Source organism: Lactuca serriola, chromosome 9 (assembly GCF_051521515.1).
Source record: "Lactuca serriola cultivar US96UC23 chromosome 9, Lser_US96UC23_V15, whole genome shotgun sequence".
NCBI classification, from domain to species: Eukaryota; Viridiplantae; Streptophyta; class Magnoliopsida; order Asterales; family Asteraceae; genus Lactuca; species Lactuca serriola.
The window spans coordinates 7,269,157-7,285,547 of record NC_136416.1 but is presented as its reverse complement, the minus strand read 5'-3'; the positions used below and the strand labels follow the sequence as shown (position 1 = coordinate 7,285,547).

The 16,391-nt window shown below is 38.8% G+C and overlaps 2 protein-coding genes across 4 annotated transcripts; one reads left to right on the top strand and one right to left on the bottom strand.

The window, feature by feature from the left end:
• The first annotated feature begins 1,740 nt into the window (after positions 1-1,740).
• On the top strand, positions 1,741-5,253 carry DBE1 (debranching enzyme 1). Of its 3 annotated transcripts, none has more exons than XM_079018555.1 (2): positions 1,741-1,955; positions 2,522-5,253. In XM_079018555.1, the coding sequence occupies exon 2, from the start codon at positions 2,614-2,616 to the stop codon at positions 5,095-5,097; it is 2,484 nt and encodes an 827-aa protein (XP_078874681.1). In that variant the 5' UTR covers positions 1,741-1,955; positions 2,522-2,613; the 3' UTR covers positions 5,098-5,253. The 3 variants fall into 3 exon arrangements, with proteins under 3 accessions (XP_078874681.1, XP_078874683.1, XP_078874682.1); XM_079018557.1 differs by having other exon boundaries at positions 2,519-5,253; XM_079018556.1 differs by having other exon boundaries at positions 2,495-5,253.
• A 388-nt stretch (positions 5,254-5,641) lies between these two features.
• LOC145072171 (mediator of RNA polymerase II transcription subunit 33A-like) lies at positions 5,642-13,209 on the bottom strand. Its single transcript, XM_079018554.1, has 12 exons — positions 12,728-13,209; positions 11,989-12,099; positions 11,421-11,765; positions 11,004-11,329; positions 10,826-10,917; positions 10,033-10,393; positions 9,739-9,949; positions 9,477-9,591; positions 9,232-9,393; positions 8,191-8,845; positions 7,079-7,285; positions 5,642-7,005 (listed from the first exon to the last, which is right to left on the bottom strand). The coding sequence occupies exons 1-12, from the start codon at positions 13,006-13,008 to the stop codon at positions 5,885-5,887; spliced, it is 3,987 nt and encodes a 1,328-aa protein (XP_078874680.1). The 5' UTR covers positions 13,009-13,209; the 3' UTR covers positions 5,642-5,884.
• Between the last annotated feature and the right edge of the window lie 3,182 nt (positions 13,210-16,391).

The following is a 16,391-nucleotide window of genomic DNA, read 5'->3' as shown; positions in this document are numbered from 1 at the left end:
ACCCGACCTAGCTCGTTATTACTTTCAAGTAGGGATGAGCATAAGCGGGTACCCGCCTCATTTGGCGAGAATCGGAACCGGCGGTTCCTAGAAAGTTAGAACCGGAACCGGAACCGCTCTAGGCAGTTCTTAAATGTTTGGAACCAGTCCCGGAACCGGCGGTTCCGGTTCCGGTTCCGGGAGCGGGTAACCCGGTTACATTAATTTTGTTATCTTTTGTCGATAAAACTGCAATTTAGTTCGATCCAAATTAAATCCATTCGGACCAAAGACGGACAAAATCGGACCAATATATTCTAAACCGGTTTAAGTAACACACACACACACATATATATACCAGTTCCGGCGGGTACCCAGCGGGTAACGGTTTCGAAAAAATAAGAACCGGAACCGCTTAAGGCAGTTTCAATTCCAAAACCTGCAGTTCCGAAGCGGTTCCGGTTCCAAAAGCGGGTATTCGGTTCCGATGCTTATCCCTACTTTCAAGTAACTTGGATGCTCATATGCTTTCAATGCACAATTCAAGAATCAAATCATATAAAAAAAAAAAAAAGGTAAAGACGTATATTTTTAAACCTATGTTCATACATCTCTTGATATCCTACATATACCCCCCCCCCCCAAAAAAAAAAAAAAAAAAAAACCCTTCGGGTCACTTAAGGTTATTCGGTTTTTGAACTATCCGGTTTGGCTAAACCCAAATAAGGTTGATTTATTCGGTTTGGTTTTGATTAAATTTTTACCATTTTGGATAAACCGAGTCAAATAAATCATTATATTAATATGTTTATATTTTATTTGTATTTATTAATTACTTTAGCGTGATTATTTTTTATTTTCCGAATAAGGATGATTTTATTGGCTCCATGTGTCATACTAAGACCGCTTAGTTTTACTATTTACTCTTAATAGTATTCTATTTATGTTATACTCATAGTACATATAATGTCACAATAACGTAAAACATTTGATTTTGATATATATAATGTATGCTCTAAACAAACTATGTACATGTATGATGTATCATCAAATCTCAAGTAAGGTACTAAACTTATGGTCTCAAAAGGTTTTCCTAACCTTTTTATGAAAGTCGATGCATAATTACTCAGTAGCAGCAAAACCTTTACCAAAATTAACAACAAAAACAAAAATTGTGAAAGACGGGTAACGAGGTAATCGCCATTTTACCCGAGCAATTGTTGACCAACTCAGGTCATCAAGGCTATATGATTGATCGGTTAGGGATAATCGATCGGGAGATTTGGCAACTGGCCCCTTATGTTTGTCATTTTGATGTTCGATTGTTTGATTTGCTCCTAGATTTAGTTTACACCTGCAAAATTGACAAAATTTCGGTTTAGACTTCATTTGGAGATGGTTTTCTGCTTCAACCAATCCCCAAGATCAGAAAGATCAAAACTTTATGTTGATCGATACTTTACAATTAAATCGAACAAAATGGTTAAACCGGATACCCTTATTTTCAATATCCACGAAAAAGCAAGTATATGGGATGTTACTTCTCCCTTTGGCCGACTTCCTGTTTCTCTCTACCTCTTTGTGGTCGGCGGCCTCTACAGCGGTCAACCATGGAAAAATTTTGAAACCTAAAGGACTGCCCGTGCCAAATTCTTAAAAGTTGGTTTCAGAGTACATTATATATACCATAGGGACCATTTCTGTAATCTGTTCAAACAATTATTTGATTTTTATTGTTAAAAAAAAAAAAAAAAAAATCCATTCGAGTTCGAGGGCTCACATCCAAACATAACAGACGGGCGTCACAAATCTGCGGCCCTCATAACCGGAGATATAATTTTGAAATTCGCACATTCTCACTCTTCACTAAATCCCAAAATCCATAAGCATTTGAATCGAATTACCATAGTTCATCATCATCTTGGCGGAGATTCTGTTAAAATGCAGCTTTTCCGTTACTCATCGATCTCAATGCTGTGAGTTTTCTCAGTATCTTCTACTTTAATTCTCTTTTATCTCCTTGAATTTCTTAGCATCTATTTTGAATGCGTCTGAGTCACTTCAACTCTTCATTGTCATATTTGACGATTTATAGCTTATGTTTGAAGGTTTTAGTACTAATCGACAGTTCTGATATTGATTATCCTAGGTTTTCGTAACTGATGTGGTATATTAATGATCTGTTTAAAGTTTTCATTTGAAAACATTCTGCATTTCCATGCGCTAATCCCTTTGTTACATGATAAGACTGTCCATTTTGCTAAAAGTGATTTCTTTGTCCAATATCAGATTGTGTGAGATCACGTTTTAATGTCTGCACAATATGGAAAGTAGACTCAAATTATGAAATGGAAGGAGTACGCTATGTTATTTATCAACATCATTGAACATTTTATGTTGTTATTTCTATATTTCACTGGTGGACTGGATGAAAGTATCTGTCTTGATCAAGTACCATCTGTGATCAGGATTAGAATGTAATTTTCCTACATCTTTTATTAAAATTGTTGTTCAGGGTGCTGATTCTTCTCACTTTAAGCAGAGGGAGATCAAGAATTAAGTAGAGTAATTTGGTTTCTGCAAGTTTTATGTCTGCACTCGTGGGTTGTACTTCATTCAGACATATCAACAGCCATGATTTCATTATCCTCTGCAACTCAACCCTCTTGCCTAACCCATGGAACTATCAAAGTCTCCAAGTTGATTATTGCTGATAGTTGCAAATATGGTAGAAGAGTGGCACAAACACCAGGGAGAATCAATGTGGAACAAAACCTAGTTTTTGGATTAGTTGCTAAGAACATGATAAAAGATTCTTGCCACACCCGTAGAATAAGTGTATTGGCTGCTTCAACTTTTCCTGTTATTCAACCTGCCAACAAATTATCCACTTATTTGTTTAGAACAGAAAAGGGTGGCCATGTGAAGGTTATTACCGAGTTAAAAAACGACAAGTATAGGGTGAATCTTGAAGTTTCCCCTTTGCATGAGAATGATGATGATGTGATCATGAGTTGGGGCATATTTAGATCTGATTCATCATCACTAATCCCTCTGGAGTCGAGTGATTCTGGAATCTCTGAAACCCCTTTTGTGAATAAATCCTTAAACAAGCTTTCCACTGAATTGGAATTCAATGCAAGTTTAGCTCCCTTCTATGTTTCATTCCTATTGAAGTCTCATTTTGGTGGTGAAAAGATCGAGATCAGAAGCCATAGAAGGACAAATTTCTGTTTCCCAGTAGGCATAAGATCAGGATCTCCTGCTCCACTTGGCCTTTCATATTCAGCTGATGGCAGCATCAACTTTGCCCTTTTCTCAAGAAACGCAAAAAGTGTAGTCCTATGTTTATTTGAAAACAAATCTAAAGAAAACCCCGCATTAGAAATTGATCTAGATCCTTATGTGAATCGATCGGGTGACATCTGGCATGCATCAATGGACAGTGACATGAACTTTGTGTCATACGGGTATCGAATCAGAAACAGTGGTCAAGACGAGTCTTATGAGCATCAAGTCCTATTAGATCCATATGCTAAAGTCATAGGAGAGAAGTTTATTGGTGAAATTTGTAAGCAGCCTACTTTTGATTGGAGTGATGAGATTCGCCCTTGTTTACCCATGGAGAAACTAATGGTTTATCGGTTAAATGTAACGGATTTCACAAAAGATCCATCTAGCAACTTGACAAACGAAGTTGGAGGGACGTTTTTGGGTGTTAGTGAAAAGTTAGATCATTTCAAGAATCTTGGTGTTAATGCCATCTTATTAGAGCCAATAGTTCCATACGATAAACAAGTTGGACCATATTTCCCATCTCATTTCTTTTCACCACGGAATCCGTTGACCATTCAGTCATTGAAGGAGATGGTCAAGAGATTACATGCAAACGGAATCGAGGTGTTAATGGAAGTTGTCCTCACCCATACTAGTCAAACCGCATCGTTGACCAAGATCGATAGACCTTCCTATTATCTTTCAACTAAAAACGAACTGAATTGTGCGCATCCTGTTGTTCAACAGCTGATTTTAGATAGTCTTAGAAATTGGGTGATTGAGTATCATATCGATGGGTTTTGTTTCATCAATGCTTCTTCAATGTTACGTGGATTTAATGGTGAAATTCTCTCTCGTCCACCTTTAATTGAAGCAATTTCTTTTGATCCTATACTTTCCAACACCAAACTTATAGCAGATTCTTTCGACCCAATTCAAAAATCCACAAAAGAAATCCAGTTTCCACATTGGAAAAGATGGGCGGAAATGAACACGGAATTTTTCAGGGATACCAGAAATTATCTAAGAGGCGAGACTCTCGTTAGTAATCTCGCGACACGGATATGTGGGAGCGGTGATATCTTCTTAAATGGTCGTGGGCCCGCCTTTTGTTTCAATTTTGTGTCGAGAAACCACGGGTTGACTCTTGTTGACTCGGTGAGTTTTAGTAACACAAGTGAGTTAAGCTGGAACTGTGGGGAAGAAGGTGCTACGAAAAGGAAAAGTGTACTTGAAACTAGATTGAAACAGATCCGTAATTATTTATTTATTTTATATATTTCTCTGGGTGTTCCTGTTTTGAATATTGGAGACGAATGCGGTCAATCGTCAGGGGGTTCGGTCAACCGAAGCGATCGGAAACCGTTCAATTGGAATGCATTACAAACCGGTTTCGCGATTCAAACGACAGAATTTATTTCATTTTTGAGTGCGTTAAAAATCAGGCGAAGTGATCTTCTTCAGAGGCGGGAGTTTTTGAAGGTTGAAAATATTGACTGGTATGGGACAAATTTGTCCCTGCCAAATTGGGAAGATCCAACTAGCAAGTTTCTAGCGGTTAGTTTGAAGGTTGAGAAAGAAATAAACAGAGATGATGAAAACATGTTGGATGGTGACATGTTTGCCGCCTTCAATGGCGGAGATGAGGCGGTAACTGCTACTGTGCCGCCGCCTCCTGCTGACATGGCATGGGTTCGTTTGGTCGACACAAGTCTTCCGTTTCCAGGGTTCTTTTCTGTAACGGGTGATTCCATTCCTGAGATGATGCCTGGAGCACCTGCATATGAAGTGGCGTCTCACAGTTGTGTGTTACTTGAAGCCAGGAGGAGGATAGACAGTTAACGGTAGATTCTTGTTTGTTATTGTTGAGGTTTGTTTATTATAAATGTTAACAAAAGGATTACACTCTTATAATACCAGTATCATATGTAAAGTAATATTTGCGAATAATGATGCCATCCATGAGGCACAAAAAAGTTCATTCTCACACAAACACAATTCTTGCTTGTCTTGGCATTTAGTAAACTTTGTTTTGGTTTAAATATGGAACAAATAAAATGGTTGGGCAATGGAAATGTGAAAATTGGATACATCAGCTTCAATCCAACTCATGTCTCATACCCATCAACCTAACTTAGTGGCTGGCTTCTCTCTTGTTCCTAGTCAAAATTTCTCACATGATTAACTAACTTAAGAACATTGTTTCACAGCATATCTTAAAATAGATGATATTTTGATTCTGTTGCTGTTGCTCTTTAAGGTGAGACGGGAAAGCTCTACACAGTTTTGAGTGTATGTTTGGTGGACTTGCTATGAGCCCTTACCCTAGAGTAGAGTTGTAAAAAACATACAGTATAATAAAGTTAACTCTGTTTCTAATACGCAATTTAACAATCAAAACAGTTTGATTAACATGAATGATACTTGTTTTGCAAGAAAGGACATGTAACAAACTTAACGTCATGAGCAGTCCACAAACATCTGGGCAAAAGGAATATTTCCTTTCCTGTGTGCAGTGTTGTGCTGTGCTCAGTCTCGGACAATATAGTTACCAATGGCCCTTTTAGCGGAAGGCAGTTTGTTTTATATTTACACAAACAAACTAAACTAGCCCTGCCCTACCTCCTGATTAAACGGAAGACTTAACTATCATTTCAGCAGCTGCACCCATTGCATTCACTCCAGAAATCCCAAGCAATGCCAAAGCAAGCTCATCCTCATCCCACTTCCTTAATCCCTTACTTAGCCTCTTCAAAACCTCCACATCCACCTCACCTACCCACTTGGGTGCACACAACACCATCAAGCTCACAAAACCAGACACATACGCCCTCCATGTCGCTTTATTACACCCAAGCGAAATCTTTCCATCAAGTGCACTCGCCATAAACTCCAAATGTCCCCCAAGAATAACCGCCCGTTTTTTAGATGCCGAACATGTGGAGTCAACGCCCCACGCAAACGCCCCCGAAAGCACCGCAAAGTATGCTAACGCATACCCCATCAGCATTCCGGTCATCCCGCCCGAGTCGCCTTTACTCGGGTCAGATTTGTGGCCCGATATGAACCACGAAGGTAACGTTTCTTTGATTAAAGATTGTACCAAATTTAACCGGCCTGTGATCCAGACAAGCGAGGCCCCAAGGGAGGCTGCTAGCTTGATACGGGTCATGGCTGAATATAATGAAACCTCTCCGTATCTCATCACCATCCCGTTTTTAGGTTTTCTCAGTTTTTCAACAGGTACTTCCAATGATACGATATCTCTGACTGTATGCATTAATAAAGACACGATTTCTTCAGTCATAAACATGATGTCTCTAACGCTACGGTGGACTCGCAAGTAGAGGATTCCCGGGGCCACCGCAGAAATCCCGCCGGAGCAGTGGGACCCGAAGCCATGGCCGAGAAGACTACCGGCACCACCGGCGGAGGCGACACCACCACAGGAGATAGGTAGGCCGATGGCTGATGAGAAGCAAACTCTAAGAAGCTGGACAACGGCGTCACTGCTGTGATGGAATACGGTCCGGGATGCGGAGAAAACCAGATAGTCAGTCCAACGTTTGGCCTTTGAAACCCAAAGAGCAGAGATGATGGCCATGCATGGCCATGGGCAGCTTGCCCCGAGGGTGTTTAAGGCTGGGGCAGCTAGGTTTAGGACAGGTTCAGAGACTTTATCCACTTTATAGGTTATTGTGAGGCTCACTAGGGCAGCCATAGGTAAAGGAAGTGTTGGCGTAGTCCCCCCTGCAATGCAACAAAAACACAGATTTTAAACAAACTGAAAATCTCCAATCAGAACATACAAACTGAAAAAGACCTGCAGAAAGACTTGGAACGTCGACACCAGTGGCGGACAATATTTTGTTCATGTTTTTCTCGACCATGGCTAAACTCGTGGCAGGACTTGGCCAGTCAGTCCCGTTCATGGCTGCAGGCTTCCATAGACCCCGTGTTGTTTCTGCTGAAAGGTAACTTACTATAGTTGCCATGGATGCAGGAAGGAAGTCAGCAAGATCTTTCAGCCCTGAAACATACATATATGTTCACAAAACAAAAATTAGATACAAACACAAGTTGCTAATTTCATTCCAGAAAATTTAAGAAGAAAGAGCAATGCTTCAAAAATAAAAGAATGCTAAACTTTTTCATGTATACATGTTGACTAGAATTGATGTAACCAATTTTTATCAGACACTTTTACAAGTAACAAACTTGCAGAAGCAAAGCAATCACTTCTTTTCCTTTCCTGGTAAAACAAACATTCCACACATATTAAACTAGTGTTTCCAACTCACTTGCAGTCATTTTTAAAAGAAACTCACAGGATGTGGTGAATCATGTAGAAGAACATTTATACTGTAAAAGATTGTGCTATTCACTTTTCTTGTGGGTATCATCATATTTTAAGTGGCCTAAAGAAACTAAGGGATTGTTTCTTTTTTACTTAATGGGCTTAACAACAAGACTTAATATGATAAGCTACATATGAGTGTTTTTTTACTTAAACCGGAAAAAACGACTTAATAGAGAAAATCAGGAAAATGAGGCTTTTCCCATTCGTCCCTAGCCTTTTACAAATTTGTCATAAAATCTTTCCTTCTATTCCTCTTTTAATGGGGAAAGCCTCCTTTTCTTCACTTTCTCTATTAAGTCATTTTTTCAACATTAAGTCAAAAGAAACACCTATATGGCTATATATAGCTTACTGGATATAATTTGTCCCCATCCATTAATACAAAAAGAAACAGCACCCAAGTCTAATAACTCATACAGCACTAGCATGTGGGAGGATATAATATGTATAATAAGTATTATTTGCCAAGCAACTAATTTATCATGAGTAATTCAACATGACAAATCTTATACAATACAAGAAATGCAACTTGAAGGCTTTACAAGACTTGGATAGGATAAGTTAGAAACACTAACCTGTAGTGAGTTCACGGGGAGACAATCTTCCATGAGCACAGGCTGTCAAAGCAGCATCAAGCACAAAAGGAACAGCTTCCAGAATATCCCAAGCAGGAAGCTTAAGACGAAGAGTGCAATCCTCAGGTATGGATCCAGATGAACTACTGCTCCCAGATGTTGAAGTACACTGACCACCTCTATTCATTTTTCTAAACATCATATTCAAAAGGGCATCAAAAATTTGGTACACGGAAGTTCCAGGTTTAAGATCCGAGAGAGTTGAAGCAATACACGCTTGATGCTGTTTGTACCAAAACGCCAGTTTTGGAAAAGAATCCAAAAATATCGGCTCTAAAGATGACAGATTACTCCTCCCAAAAATCCCCCTTCTGTTTTTTGGATCAAGTGAATTGACACATGATGCTAACTGGGAATTGCGTGCCAGCAACAGGAACTCTGGTGTTAGCTGGGATCCTACAGGGGTTACATCCCCCATCACGTGTTCAAGAGGTGGTTGATGAAACCTCCATAGCTTTAGAAGAAGAGTGAATGCGTTTGAGAATACAGCAAGGGGACATAAATGTTCCCCAGTTGGAAGTGTCCAAGAAACTGTAGGCGAACATGATCCAAAAACCTCACATATGGGCATCAACACACCAGCAAGATGTGGGGCCTGGATAAATAAAATATCAGCATCAGCTTACAGGGAATAACAACACACTTTACTCTCGTTATCATTATGGGCAATGCAGTTTATTTTCTACCCATTTTAGCAATTTATATACCTATATATATTTTTTACCCATAATAGCAACATGTGTACATTACTTTGCTAATATGGTCAACGTATTTTATTGGTTACATATTGACGCTATCATTGAAGAAATAAGTTTTATTATGGGTAAAAAAATGAATTACAGTTTACACGATTCAAGGATGCTATATTATTGGTAAAAATAAATGTAAACCTTGACTACATTGGTGAAAAGAGTAGAGCATGTTGCCATTACCTGCTTAATGATACATCAGAATCAAGAGCACAAACCAAAGTTTACTTACCAAGCCATGTAAAGAAATAATCTGAACGCAATCAATAGATGATATCCCAACAAGAAGAACATTTAGCATGGGAGCATAAACTATCAAATGGCTCTCGCTCCCAGAATAATCCACAGGAACTGGAGGTGCCAACAGCTTAATGATGAAAGACCCAATATGTTCCTGTAAATCAATGTCACCCATGAAGACTTTAGAATTGTAAGAGTGGAATAAACCAAAAATATACATGAATGAGTAAAAATCACCTGTATATTCCAACCGCGGGTCAGGGATGCTCCGCATAGGACAGTTGCAGCAGAAATCTTCTCCTCATCTGAACCGTTGATTGCAATTCCATATATTTTCTCGATCTCTGCTAAGCTTCCATTAAAATCCAAGATCTCAAATTCAGTTCCCAAACCAGGGTTTAAAATATGAAAATCAAAAATCAAAACATTGTTGTTTGTTGGTGGGCATGGAATTTAAAACATAAAATCAAGACTTTGAAAACCATAAGGACAAGCATACCTTGAAGCTGGAATTGATACCAGAGTATGCATCATTTGAGTAGTCAAAGGAGACCCCTTCATCAATGATGACCAGCCAGGCATCTGGCCAGAAACAGCGCGAGGTATTTGGTTGCTGTGTCCCTTCACATAGCCAGGCCACAGATATGCTGATGTGTCCAGAAGACTCCTTGCAATACATGCCTCAACAATCAGATGTCTCAAATTTCCAGCTGCAAACAAGAAAGTAGATTCTAACAATAAGCTTTACTGAGGCAGATGCCCTGAGTAAAAAGATGGAAAATATTTTACACACCACAATTGACTGGCATGTCATTGAAGCTCACACCATCAAGGTAACCACTTCCAACTGGTATACCCGAGAAAAACATAATAGCTTTTGCAGCTGCTTGATTTGCTATGGAAGTCACGGATGGTGGTGGGGTCAGTAGGCCTTCCAAATCACCCAATTGTTGTAGACTAGAAACAAGGCTCTTGCGACAATTTCCAAGAATTTGTGTTTCGCTCCCTTGATGTGGATGTTTATCATCATCTTCTTGAAGCAAAGCATTCTCCTCTTCTTCAATAATATTAACAACTGCAAGAGTTGTCGTACATAATAGCAGGCATAAACATGTATCAAGGCGAGGTACTGGACCCTCAACAGCTTCCCCTTCCTAAGAAACCATTAAAAAAAATCAAACCGAATAAAGGGTATACATGTAAATCAATACAACACTGCAGAGTGCCATACGACAGGGTATAAAATGTGTATGAAAAATACAAGACAGGCTAAATTTGACTGGGTCATACATGCCATGGTTCATATTTTTTATAGTATTCTAATCGAGGGTATACATGTAAATCAACGAACTTTACAGCAACACCGCATACTGCCATGTGGCATAAAAATTGGACTATATAAAGAAAGAATACACTACAGGCCAAATTAGACTGGGATATACATGCAACGGTTCATATAAAGGGTAGACCCGCCCCTGAATTTTTTTGTAAAATATATATACAAGGAAGTAAAAGGTTTATGTATATCACTTTAAGCCTATCAGAGATTATGAACTACTAATGTGGAAAGTGTTACAGGATTTTACCCTTTGAACAAGTCGCAAAGCTGCAATCCATAAGCCAAGGAAAGTGTCCTGCCAGGAGGCCTGAGTAATTGCCTGATGAGCTTTTAGCAGATCTACAACACAAATCCATTCAATCAAATGGCCTTAAAAATGATGTTTCTAACTCAGCACCTCCACAAAATAAATAAATAAATTGTACCAGTGAGAGTTTCAGATGCACTGGTGGCAGCCACTACATAACCATCCATAGTGTCTTCAAGGAACAAATCAATTGGAAGCCAAATAGCTGAACGGCTAGCCCCATGACTTTGGCCTGCAGATGATATAAGTGATCCACAAGCAGCTATTGCATGAAACTGTTGCAGAGATATTGTTTTGCCTTTGCATTCCCTGGACAGTTGTACAGGGTTATCAGATGTTAACTGCAAAAGAGCCTCAGGAGTTATATCTTTTGAATTTCTCACAGCTGTTGAGTTTGCTACGAGCAGCCTCAAATGATGAATGAAAGACATCCAATGTGCAGACCTAAAAGTATGAATTAGCAACAAAAAAAAAAGTATGATTAGAAATTAAAATCAAAAAAATACAGTAACAGATTTTAGGTCTTGTTTCTTACATATTCTGGCGTGCCAGGTTCAAAATTCTGGAAGTTGCTTTATTACGGAAAAGTTGTACGATAATCTCAATGGCCATTGTGGTGTTCATTTTGTAGAGTCCCTGGTGAGAGTGAGAATCAGTTTTCTTTTCTCCAAAATCATCGATTTCCATCTCGAGTGATTTGATAGGCCATATAGACTTCTTATCAGGTACAAGTTCCAGCAAGTTTTCATCATCCAGTGACGCATCAAGTAACTGCCACACTACTGAAAATATAAATTCAACCAAGATAATCCCAGGTTCACTTGACTCCAGACCAAATTTCTGGTAGAGGTGAAGAGCATCATTTATAGATTCCATGATCCTGCAATTTCATGTTATCAATGTCATTCTTTTTCCTATTTAAAACATGCTAATAAGTATAATTTCAAGAGACATAGATATCAAAAGGATAACTACCTCACAACTCAGTTACAAAGAGATACAAGGGCACTACAATGGATCATAACCATATTAAATGACAAGAAAGAGCACCCGTACTCTAAAAGCAGAGATTCTTATAAACCAAAAGAGGAAAAGAAACTTACTTGTGATAGTTTGGACCATTAATTTCCGAAGCTAATGGAAAAATGTGCCTTTTAAGGAGCTCCAAATAAAGCCTGTAGGCAGCAGGGTGGCTTCTTCGGCTTGGGATTACTCTATGATAACCAATAACCACTTAATTCAAACAATAATATAATCTGACAAAAAATAAATTCTACAAGAACATCCTACAACAAGTTGCACCTAGTTGTTTAACACCAAGCTTGATGGAAAGGCATACTTTGTGTGAATGTTTGGATGTGCATTTTGAAAGTAATTATCTGATTATTGCAGCTTCAAGCCACAATAACCAGTTTGTAGTGTTTGGGGGGCCAATTTTTGCTTATGATCATCTTATTATTAGAGGTCAAATAACCCAATTCACAATAACTGCAACAAAAATGATCATCAAATGATAGAGAAATTTTACTTACATACTTTTAGTAGTTTAGTTTACACTTGTTTCAATGTACTATTCCATTTAACCAACATTAAAAAATCACTTTCAATATGCACATCATAAGCAGCCAAAACATCAGTAACATGTTCATAGTAGCACTCCAGCGTTTATTCGTTCTTGTAAAAATATTTAAATTAAATCTCAAGCAGTCTGATTTTTCCACTATGCTAATCCTCCAGGAATAAATAAAACATGGACTATTATGCTATAAATGTTATGTAACTAAGACGTTATTATAATCTAAGAGTAGGAAATTTGACTGAATCAATCGGCATGAATGAAACCTGTTGGAAAGAAGCGCGAGAACGAGCATTGGCGGAACGATTCTAATGGAGAGCGCTTTCTCGAGAAACTTCCAAGCAATTGGAACGTTATTGGACCAACAGATGTGAGAAACGAGTAATTCAGCGACCTTAGTTGAAGGCATGGATACTCCTGCAGACAAGAGCGAAGAAGAGAGCTCAACCGCCCACATCAACGGGTCAGCGCCCTTACTTTGAGCAGATTTTGTCATTTCTAACACTCCATCCCACAAACTCGTGCTCGCCGGTACTGTCACCGCCATAGACTACTCACTACTAACCCTAGGGTTTTTTTTCGCTTTTAAAAAAAAACCTAAGGGGGGATTTTCTCCGATTATTACACAGAGTCGACTGAGCGAAGAATGTCACAGGAATGTGACCGCTTACATTGATGAGGGCAAGAAGAAAATGGGTGATTGGCTGATTTTCACCTTGAGTCAGTGACGGTGGCGGGCGGGCAAACACATCGAGGTAATTATAGGAGAAGATGATATTTAATTATTTACGACTTACGACTGCGGTTACGTGTACCTTTTTTTTTCTCGTTCATATGAATTGCATATTATTTTCAAGATAAAATTGTAAATTTGGTCAATTTCGAAAAATATTAACATAATTTATTTTAAATTTTTAAAAAATAACGAGTTTGTCATTTGTATTTCATTTTCTATTTCTTTTATTTAATTCAAATATTTTCTAAGTTAAAAAAGAAAATAATCACTCCGCTCCTTACATATTACTAACATACCCACCACTTTTCATTCATTCTCTCTCTACCGGAAACACCATCCTAATCCACCACCACCACTGCCTAGACATCACCACCAACATCGATTAAACAAAAAACTTTTCCGAATGAAAAACAAAACACTTATTTTTTTATCTGCAATCTTAAACATAACTAATAATTTTTCTGCAAACTCAAGAACAACATTGTAACATCTGGATTCTTAGGGTTATTATGGTGTAGGTTAGTCTTGTGATTAAAGGAGAGACTCGACGAGTTGAGGATCCAACTCGCAGAGTCGAGTCGGGCTTCTCACGCGGATTTAATGAGTGGACTCGACGAGTCAGAGGAGGGACTCGCCGAGTAGGTGTTAGGTAGAGAAACCCTAATTTCTCGGGTTTGGGACCTATTTAAAGGTCCTTATGGCCTTCATTTGCGGCCATTACACCCTGAGAAACCCTAGAGAGCAGAGAGAAAGCATGTGGTGCAAGAGGAGGGCTAATTCATCATCTTTTGGTGTGTCTTAGCAAAGGGAAGGATGGATTTCGAGCTAGGATGTCCTGTGGGACTCAAATCTTCCATCATTTCATTCAGAGCTGCTATGAGAGGTAAGGATTCATGTCCATCTTCGTTTGGGTGATAGATTTCATGAATCTAGGGTTTCTTCTCTTCTTTTGGTAAGAGATCTAGAGTATGTGATGCCCTCTTGTGTCTATATCTTCATATATGGACCTTGAGAGGTCCAGAGAGTCCCTATTCCCCAGCTTTATGCAGTCCTTTATGAATTTGGAGCCAAGGTTATCATTTTAAGGGTTATTTATCCATTTATGGCTATATGTGGGTCGCATGAACATAAAGTTTGAACCTTTACGTGTTTATTGAGCTTGGGAAGGTCGGATCTATGGATTAGAGGAACAGATCTGACCTCAGAAGGTCGTTTGAGTATGATCATGAAAGCAACTCGTCGAGTTCATAATTGGACTCGAGGAGTCGAGTCGGGTTGCCCCGCGATTCGAATCCAGTGGAAACCCGTCGAGTGGAAGGTTCACTCGATGAGTCGAGCGAGGCCTTGGAAGAGTCAGAAGACACGCATGGACTCGCCGAGTCACCCCTATGTACTCGCCGAGTCTGGTCAGAGTTGACCGTTGACTTTTGTTGACTTTGGGGTTTGGTCAACATAGGTAATAGAGGCCATGGAGGGGTAAAATGGTCTTTTACCCACTATCTGATTAAAGAGGGGAAGAGTAATCACCGGTTTAATTAGAGTTGATACTTCGAGTGTTAATTAGAGATATTGGCCTTATGTGTTAGGCGGTGGCGAGTTCGAGATTCAAGTGTGAGGATATCTGCTTTCTGCTTGTCAGGTGAGTCTTCTCACTATACTTTACCTAGAGTGGTAACAGAGTTATGTGACACAGTTATTGTATGCTATCTATGCGATGTGTGGCACTGCATTATTTTTATGTGATTTATGTTGTGTGTATATCAGAGCTAGGACCGGAAGGTCCACAGAGCTAGGACCAGAGGGTCCACAGAGTTAGGTTTAGAGTTATGTGCCAATGTATTTGTATGCTATTATTTTTATGAGATTTATTGTGATATGTGATATGCATGATTCAGAGTTATCAGAGTTAGGACCTTTGGGTCCATAGAGTTAGGGCCAGAGGGTCCACAGAGAGTTGGGACTGGGGGGTCCCACTGAGACACACTGACCAGAGGGTCAACAGAGTTATAGCCTTGAGTGTCTAATATGTGTTAGAGTGGTATTTTGGGGAACTCACTAAACTTCGTGCTTACAGTGTTTCGTGTTATATGTTTTAAGTTTTCTCAGGATCACGGGACGGCACCGGATCGATTGTACACACCAGAAGAAGCGTTGGTTTTGAGGATCCCGGTCTATTAATTGATTGAACAAAAGAGTCATGTATTGTAATTTAAACAAAAAGGTGGATTTTTATGAAAAGTGTTAAAGAGATAAACGATTTTAAACGAAAAATTTGTTTTAAAAGTTTCGGTGTTACAAACATATTTCTACAAACCCTAAAATCATTTTGTTTTTCCAAACATACACAAGAACAATCCCAAACAAGAAAATTCAAGATTTGTAAACAAAAAATCTAAAAATATCTAGAAAACGAAAGAGAAAACCAAATCGATTTTCCATATCTGTCTTAGACCCATAAACAGCTCCAGATCTTCGCCACCACGCTTCTCCGATTTTTCAGATATGTCTTAGACACACCCTCGTAACCCCAAAACCTTAGAAACATTGGCATCGTCGCCAGTAGATTTTTCAGATCTAGAGGTCGCCGCCACTGTGAAGATCTCTGGAGCAAAGGTTTCAGAACACACCGTGTGACATACCCAATTTCACGGCTCGGAAAAAAATTATTTATGCTTATTTAATTAAGAGTATCCTTTAAAATAATACATTTTTGCGGAATTTGTCCCAAAAACATTATTTTAATGTATAATACTATTAATATCAAAGCATTTATGCAGAAATGTTTTCATTAATATTTAAAACATTGGGATGTCATGACCGATACAGAAAACATAAGCATAAACTTAGTCATTACATGTCTTGCAACAGTTTATTTTACTAATGGCCTAAAACCTCTTAAAACTCTTAGCGGATTCAACATTACTATCTTTGAACATTTGTATCGCTACATGCGATACAAATAAACTGAGTAGGTCAAACTTGGGAGTCTGGAGAGCACATAGGGATTTCAGCCCACAAAAATATAATTATATTGCTTTAAAATATATATTTATCTCAAAACAAGCAATAAACCTGGTTACCCATTTCCATAACTCTCACTCCCCGATCCTAAAATGATGATCTCAAGGGACCTATCCTAGAGGATCATTGTAAGCAACGAGTAAAACAATACTTCTTCGAGGATTTCATAGCAA